At 46.4% G+C, this 8,316-nt stretch overlaps 1 protein-coding gene across 2 annotated transcripts in view; it reads left to right on the top strand.

Moving 5' to 3' along the window:
• Nucleotides 1-300: 300 nt before the first annotated feature.
• Nucleotides 301-8,316, top strand: part of LRP4 (LDL receptor related protein 4) — a 113,919-nt gene continuing 105,903 nt past the window's right edge. For both annotated transcript variants that reach the window (XM_019551577.1, XM_019551576.1), the window contains exon 1: nucleotides 301-500. In XM_019551577.1, coding sequence (XP_019407122.1) covers nucleotides 446-500 — 55 coding nt within the window. In that variant the 5' untranslated portion in view covers nucleotides 301-445. The remainder of the gene's footprint in view (nucleotides 501-8,316) is intronic.

Genomic DNA, 8,316 nt, shown 5'->3' with positions numbered 1-8,316 from the left:
TGCAGAGCAGACCACAAAGGTTAGGCGGGTTTGAGCGCCAAGGGGTTCCGATGTGAGGTACCCCGGCCGATCCGACAGTGCTCGCCGGGGGCTCTCGAGGCGCCGCAGGGGCCCGGGTCTACTTTAAGAGGCGGCAAGGGACGAGGGGTCCTGCCCCAGGGGGCGGCGGGGACTCGCCGAGCTGGGGACGCTTCCCCCGCGCTCCAGCCGGGGACAGCGGGGCGGGGGCAGGCCCGGCGGGGCTCCTCCTCCGGGGGCAGGGCTTGGGCCGGCGCGGGCGGAGCGGGGCAGCCCGAGCCCCCAGCCCCGGAGCTGCCTGGGCTGCGGAGGCGCTGGAGGAGGCAGCGCGAGCGGCGGCAGCCAGCCCAGCCTGTCCCGTCCTGTCCCAGCGGCGCCGCCACAGGGACCCGGAGAAGTTGCCGGGCGGGGGGGGGCCGCTGCCACCATGCGGCGGCTCGGGGGCTCCGTGCTGCCGCTGCTCGCCCTGCTCTGCGCCCGAGGTAAGCGGCGCGGCGCGGCCGGGGGCTGAGGGCGCTGCCCGGGGGGCGCCGTGCAGGTGCAGGGCGAAGACGTGCTGTGGCCCTCCGGCAGCGCCCGGGACGGCCCCCGCGGCTCGGCATCCCCTGCGGGGCTTCCCCCTGCACAGCGCGGGCCCCTCACAAAGCCCCGGCCGCAGGGGCCCCTTCCCCCGCGTGCTACTGCCCGCGCCCGGGGCCCCTTTGTCTGCCGCCCGGTCCCCGTCCCGCTCGGCTCGGCTCGGCTCGGGCGCGGGAAGGCTGCGGGCAGGTCCCGTGCAGCCTCCCCTGCGTGTCGGGGCAGCAGCCTCTCGCGGGCAGGAATGCGGCTGCTCATCCCAGGAGACGGGCCCCTTAAAGCTACAGCCCTGCTCTGAGGGAACTGCTCCCTCGCCCCCCTTGGCTTGGTTGTTTTTTCCTTCGGAAGGAATTGAGGTGCTTCCCCAGCACCTTCCCTTCCCTCGGCTTCTCCTGCCCTGCTCTGGCAGTCCAGCTCCTGGGACGTTTCTACCTCGAGATGTCGGGGTGGTCCCTCTGTAGTAGGACACTGAGCAGGAAAGAAGCAGCCTGGAGTCCTGGTTGTGAATGAACTTGTTGACCTGTTTGCTCTCAGTAGAACTCCAGGTCCCCTGTAATGCAATTAACTCTAAGATAATGGGGGTTGGAGGGGATGACCTGTGTGGCCTTTTGGCTAAAATCAAGCCAGACCCCAAGGCCTCCCAGCCTGGGGCTTACATGTAGGATGCCTGCCTGAACTGGGGGAGTAGCTGAAGCCCCAGACCCATGGGTCTGGAGGGGGTGATAGAGCCACATAGGCTTGACAGTTGCGCTCTGCGAATTTTGGGTCATGACTAATTGGTTTTGCCCAATTGAATTTGGAACTGATTTGGCTTTGAATAAGATAAAAAAGAAAGAAAAAAAGAGAAGGCCTGTGGAAGTCCCTTCCAGCTCTACTTCTCTATGACTGTTTGTGCAGGGGCTGAATGAAGGAAGGATGTCTGAACACCTTTCAGTGTTGTCCTTGTTTGAGAGAGGGAGAGAGAGAGAGAGAGTGGGAGAGAGTGTGTGTGTGTGTGCTGGGAATAGGACTTTGAGTGGAAAGGAGGCAGCTCAGCTCATTTCTCTTCTTCCACTCTTGGCTGCTCCTGTGTAATTTCACTTATCCATTTTCTCCCATGTTGATTTGAAAATACAGGGAATTGTGGCAGTCAAAGCGCCCGTCGTTCCGCAAGCTTTCTCCCTGGGGCACGATCAGATCGCCTCTAGTTTTCCAGCAGTATTATTTCCTTTCTATTGAGAATCCTGGCTGCATGGAGCTTCCAAGAAGATGCCAAAACAGCTGGGAAAATGTAGGGTAAACAGGGTTGCAGGCAAGTCTGTATCTTAGAAAAATCTGGTGCTACCAAGTAGGGGAGTTATGACTTCTAAGTGTCACACAGGTGTTTAGCTGGAAGTGAGCAGGAGTGGGAAGAATAGAAAGCATAGCTATGTAGGTACGGGGCTGGAAGGAACTTAATTTTGGTTATTACCTAAGTGCTCCAAGTTAATGTGCCCTGGCTGTTAATATCAGCGTGGGAGGATGTTTTACTATAAGTGCTAGTTAGTTGCTGTGTTTGCTTGTGTTGACGTCTATAGGATGTGACTTGTCCCTTTCTCAAAGAGTTTCCTTTTTTTTTTTTTTCTGGTGTTCCCCCACTATATTCAGGAGGAACTTGGGAGTTTGATAGGGTGCATTTATGGGAACTGATATCCCCTTTACTATCATTTAAAAATAACTTCTTTTTTGGGTGCTAAGTTAAGGAAAGTATAAATACTGCCTGCATCTATGTTTATGCTGCTCTTCTATAAAATACCTCTCCACGTTGCATCTTACAATATCTGTGAGGAAGACAAAGGACTTAATATTTTTACTTATAAAGTATCTGTTCCCAAAGACATTCAGGGTGCCACCCAGTTGAAATGTAACAGCCTTTAAAACACTACTTTTTTCCCACTTCATCTTGCCTTGGGTAGGAAGAGGGGCTCTTAACCAAACAAGCAGTTCTGCTTGAACTTTGCCCCTTAATTAACAGAGAGTGGCAGCTGTAACTTGGTAAATTTGTGCCCAGAAGGATATACAGATGTCTGGGGCATGTGGAAAATTGTCTTGCAGGTGAGAAGAGGGAGAGTTGTACAAGTTAACTGCATGCATTGATGGTGTTGGTGAAATAGGAAGGGTCTGATGGAGTGATGGCCCATTTTAGTTTGTCTGCTTCAGAATCTGTTCGCGTGATGTGCATGTTCTAGCTCTTGGAACTTCTTCCAACAGAATAAAATCTTCCTTTTAAAGTTTTACTTCACAGATCTACTTGATACACTTTTGGGGTCCCAAACTAAAATGAAAGTTTCCAGGAAAGGAAGCGTGACTTAGTCTGGACTGGGAATTGGGATTCCCAGGTTCTGTTCCTGGCTCTCCAGATTTGTGTAAGCCTAGACAAGTCACTGAAAACCTCCGTTTCCCTCTTCTGTCAACTGTGGAAGATGCACCAAACTTCATAGGTGTGCGGAAGGTTCATAGAATTGTTGATCGGTGTTGAAATAGATTTATCCAGGCCTCTAACTTGACTAAGAAAAGAGAGTGAAGAAAAAAAATTGAAAAAGATGCTGATGCTGTATATTTAAGAATATTCTAAAATAAAAAACACCCTTTTGCTTTATTACATTATTATTACTTTTGATGATCTTCCAAGGGTAAAGCAAGCCACTTATAAAGGCTAGACTAGGACACTGACTGCTTCTCTCTTGACAGTATTAATGAAGTAATTGCAGATATAATGCAAATATTTCTCCCCCTAGCCCCCTATTAAAGAATAAGTGTTACAAGGAGAAGAATGAGGGTGGTATTTTATATACTTCTGTGTGCACCAGAGCATGCCAGTGGTGGCAAAAACTAAATATACCCACATAAAATTTCATGTGATTGGTCAGCATACCAGAGTATAATCTAAATACATCAAAAAAAAATTAAAAACAGTTTGTGGTAGAAGATTCTCTTTCTGTGACTTATGCCCTGGGATTTAGGGTACATATTGTAACAAAACTTTATTAATAAACACTGTATAGTCTGAAGACAAATCTGGCTATCTTCTGAACCTGAAATGGGAATTGTCAGGTTCATTCAGGTACCAGATTAGATTAATAGAGTCCTGTAAAACCCTAAGAGTGATATCACTGTTTCTGTACAATCTGTTCATGGATATCCCAAAATAAAACTTGTTTGGATCTAAATGTATTTCAGTAGTTTACTGCTCAAACCAGTAAGTTGGGACTGACTGCCCATTACCTAGAGGCAAAACTGAAAAAGACTGCATTATGTTTTCACTTTTTAAAATCTTTTCACTGACCTGGACAATCAGCATTAATTGTTTCACGTTCATTTTAAAACTTGTTACACTTAAATACAGATAGCAAAACTTCATAAGAATGGTATTTCACCTGACACCTTTATGTCTTTAAGACTTAAACAGGTTTATGGAAAAGGCAAACATTTATCCTTGTTGCATAGGTGGGGAAATGATGCAGAAACTGTCTTGACTAAAGACATCTCCATGCTTCCTCTAATGCAATATGCCACAGTGCACTGTGATGTGTATACTTTATGACATCTCTTTAAGCATTTATAATATATTATCACCTTGAGACGTAGTCAAGATTTTTGGAACTGGTTAACAATTCGACCAGGTTCTAAACATGTACTGGGTCTTTCTGCTATTGCTTGTATTTTGTAGCCATAACTTCTCTTGTTTTCAAAGAAAATGCTATTTTCCCTGTTGCTGAGTAAAAGAGCCATGAAATATGGGAACTGTTGAACCTGTCTATATTCAAAGTGGCTGTCAAATGTAGGAATTAAATAGATGGCAAAAACAGAATCAGTTTTTACAATCTCCTGTTATTTCTTCCTTAAGGTATTACTTGTAACATTAAGTAAAACATTTTCACACCGAAGATTTTTTTTTCTTAAAATTGACAGTTTCCCCTTAAAGTGTTCTGCCTTTACCTGATACAGTATTTAAAGCTGGAGTTCTCTTGGCATGCAGTAAACCCACTGCATTAATTGGCATACTGTAGTTAGTGGCTGTCTGTATTTCACAGGGATCATTGCAAAGAATGCTAATCGTAGTTGTCGTCCATGAATTTAACGTCCCCGACAGTTAGGCTCTTACCATTAGGTCTGCAGTGGCTTTGGTTCCTTGATACGGCTGTTATGTTAGGCGTCTCTCTTCTATGGGATTTTGTTGTCTGCAGTGGCCAGAGACAGGGTGCAGTGATATTTCTTTAATCCCTTCTTTTTGTACCTACTTCTGCAAGGATTTAGATTTCCTAATACTCAAGGCAGAAATAGTGAATTTGTGGATCCACTGACAGTTTATGTCCCAGAGGACAGTGGCTTTACTAAGGCTTTATACAGTATATGGTGGTTCAAGGATGTGTTATTTTTGGGAGTGATTGCTACCTTGGGGCGTGTGCAGATGAGCGTGACTGTGCAATATGTGGCACTGCAAACACATTTGTAGCGCCACATACTGCACAATCAGGTGTTTTCTGTGCTGCAAGGGTGTGCTGCTATGTGTACGCTGCTCTGATTTTTTTTTTTTTTTTCTTCCCATGAGTTTTTTTTGGTCAAAGAACTCCACAGAACAAAAAACTGGAGCAGCACATGCATGGGCAGTGTATGCCACTGAAAAGCGGAGCCGGACCTCCTGGAGCTGTGCTGCAGTTCTCAGCCAGGGTCCGTGTGGCAGGATCACCACTGTCGCAGCCTTGGGAGGTGCCTAGGACCCCAGGTAAAGCTGTACAGCTCCAGCCTCTCCTACTGCCCCCTGGGTAACTTGCCATGTGCCAAACTGCGTGTGGCATGGGTGTTCCCTGGGGATAGGTAGCTGCAGTGTAAGGTATGCTTCTGGTACCGACCCCAGAGACCCAAAGGTCTGTGCTTGTCTGGACACGGCTTTGATGTTCAGTACATTGAGCTTTTTTTGCTAAGTTCTCTGCGTCTCAACCGTATAGTATTAACCATTTGGTGCTGAGGCAGCCCGGTTCACACATCTGGCCTCTGAGAACTTGTGGCTGCAGTGAATGAATTTTCATGATAATCAAACCTTTCTTAAATGTTACATATCCATATAGGAGGCGGTTCAATACAAATGGCAGGGAGGGAAATTTTGATAGAGACTTCATTAGTATCAAACAGAGCTGGGTATGCAAGGTTTCAGATTCTCTAGATCAAGGGATTATTTTCTAGCAATATCAGAGTTTCTGTGCTGACAGGAGTCTGACTCTTGAAAATGGCATAATAATATGTCATTGAGCGGACACGTGCCTGCATCAAGACCTTAAATGGCAGTGCAACCTTTAGGGTGTGATAAATGGCAGCAGGGACTCTTGAATTTCTCTTCCATGTAGGGCTGGCAGTTAGTTGTAAGGCATCTAGTCGTTGGTGTTTGTTTTTTGTAGGTTTTACTGGCATACCCAGAGTCTGATGTTCGCTTAATGGTTAGCATTGTATATTTGCGTTAAATGCTTGAACTGTAAATTGGATTAAAAATAAAAAGTAGACATAAGCAAAAAAGGTTTAAGCTTTTGTTCTCAGACTAATCCCAGATCTGAATGTAGCTCCCTGGAGTTCTCATAATGATATTCCTAGCTAAATGAAGCATCTTGTGATCTCAAATCTTGAATTAAAACAAGAAAAAAATCCAGATGTTTATTTATGATGGTAGCACCATTCCGGGAAATACTCATTGCTGGAAGTTGTGCTGCAGTGACAGTTTTGCATGAAAATGAAGCCCAGGTTCCATAGCAGTTAAGTGGTTTCATGCCTGAGGTTAAAGTTACCAGCAATGAGAGAGAATTGGAACTTCAGGCAGGGGAGACCCCGGTTCCTAGTTACCAGAACAGTGATTTCCTTGGTATGCCCAAGCAGGGCATCATCTTCTATGTTCCTTTGTAACTGCCTGACAGCCTCTCCTGGCTGCTGGAGCTTTCTGTCTCTATTGCATAACAGCAGTTCTTTAATCAGAAATCTTGTTAGTATTCAGGGATAATTGATCTGACTCTCTGGTAGGGGGTGGGGACACAAGTTTGCCGCCTTCTCCTGCTTGCCACCCCCAGTTTGACCCCTGTTGTCTCTTTGTTTTCCCTGTTAAGTTTGTGCCAGTGATGAGTGTGTGTGCTGTTTTTCCAAGCAGCCCAAGTTGGCTGTAACCAAGAGCAGCAGTTAAATAGAGCCCGATTTCCCTGCTTCCTGGTGTTTACTTGTTTGACTCCATTTTCTGGTCTTCTGTGTTTTTGATTTAGAGAAACAAACCTTCTTGGTGCCCCCGGGCATCTCTTAAACCCATTAGAACAAATGCCATTATTTCCCTGTGCTTAGAAATCCCCTTCTTTAGTCCCAGCATCCATCAAAATAATGCATCCTCTGTAAGGCCCTCTGGAAAATGTTTAATAGGACCTTTTCAGACTCAAGGACAGTTCCAGGTTGAGAGGGGGGAGGGGAGCCAGTTTAAAAGAAGGTCTGACTGTGACTTGCAGTGAGCCCTGACTTGGCCTGTGTCAGCTCTCCCTTCACCTCCATGCAGAGGGAGTGGTGAAGAGAGCAGATCCAAAGCTGGGATCAAAGCTGGAAACAAAAGGCTTTGGGAGAAAAATTTCCCGTCTGGCCAAGAGGCAGCCCGCACAAAGGTGCTGCATAATTTATCACCCAGAGTTTATTTCTGCTGTGCTTCTTCTGGAAAGGCAGAAAAAGTGACTCTGGTTGCTGCTGCTTTTGAAGAGGATAAGGAATGGCTTCAGCCCCACTGCTGGATGGGGGAGGGGAGGCAAGGCTCAAGGAAGAGAAACTTATTTAAAAGCCCAGTCAATCCTCCATCCTCCTTGTCTTACCCATGCAGTCTACTCTTGTATGGGAAAACTGCCTTCACTAGGAAACCTACTCCTGTTTTTGGGCCTATAAGAGTTTGCTTTTTTAAACTCCCCAGTCATTTCCAAATCCTGCTGTTTAAAGTGAAGCTGGTCTTCGTAAGACCAAGTTGTTTGGGTTTCCCGTGTATTTTTCTCACTAGGCAGATGAGTTATGCAGGACTGTACCATTCAAAGGAAGATAAAATGCCTGCCATAGAAGGTTTGGCCTCAGTAAAAGAGATGAGACAGATCAGATGCATGATATGCAGATCGGGTAGATAAGGTCCAAAATTAAAATAGCCCAGTCTTTTAATTGGCAGGCAAGGTTCTTCGAGTGTTATCTTTTATTAAACCAACTGAGTAGCTGGAAAAAAAAATTTTAGACAGGCTCTCGGACGTAGTCACCCTTCTTCAGGCATAGGGAGACTGTGTGCCCAAAAGCTTGCCTAAAACTTCTTTTCCGGCTACTCAGTTGGTCTAATAAAAGATATTACTCAAAGAAACTTGTCTGCCTATGGCTGCAACCAAAACCCCAGCCTTCTAAATAGCTTTCTTTAGGTTTTGGATTAATGGGAGCTGTAAGACTGAAGTGGAATAAGAGTTTTCCAAAGGAAAAAGGTACCATGAAACATGATGAGATTGGAGAAGTAAGTTAGAAGGAGGCTTACGGCAGCATTAGTAGTTTCATAGTTTCAAGCGTCGGAAGGGACCTGAGCAGATCATCTAGTCTGACCCCCTGCCATGGGAGGAAAGAATACTCGGGTCAAACGACCCCAGCAAGATGTTCATCTAACCTCCTCTTAAAACCCCCCAGGGTAGGAGCCTGCACCACTTCTCTTGGAAGTTGGTTCCAGACCCTAGC

Source organism: Crocodylus porosus, unplaced genomic scaffold (genome assembly GCF_001723895.1).
Source record: "Crocodylus porosus isolate Cpor-Errol unplaced genomic scaffold, CroPor_comp1, whole genome shotgun sequence".
Lineage (NCBI taxonomy): Eukaryota > Metazoa > Chordata > Crocodylia > Crocodylidae > Crocodylus > Crocodylus porosus.
Note: the sequence above shows the minus strand (reverse complement) of the source record. Positions and strands in the feature narration are given on the sequence as shown.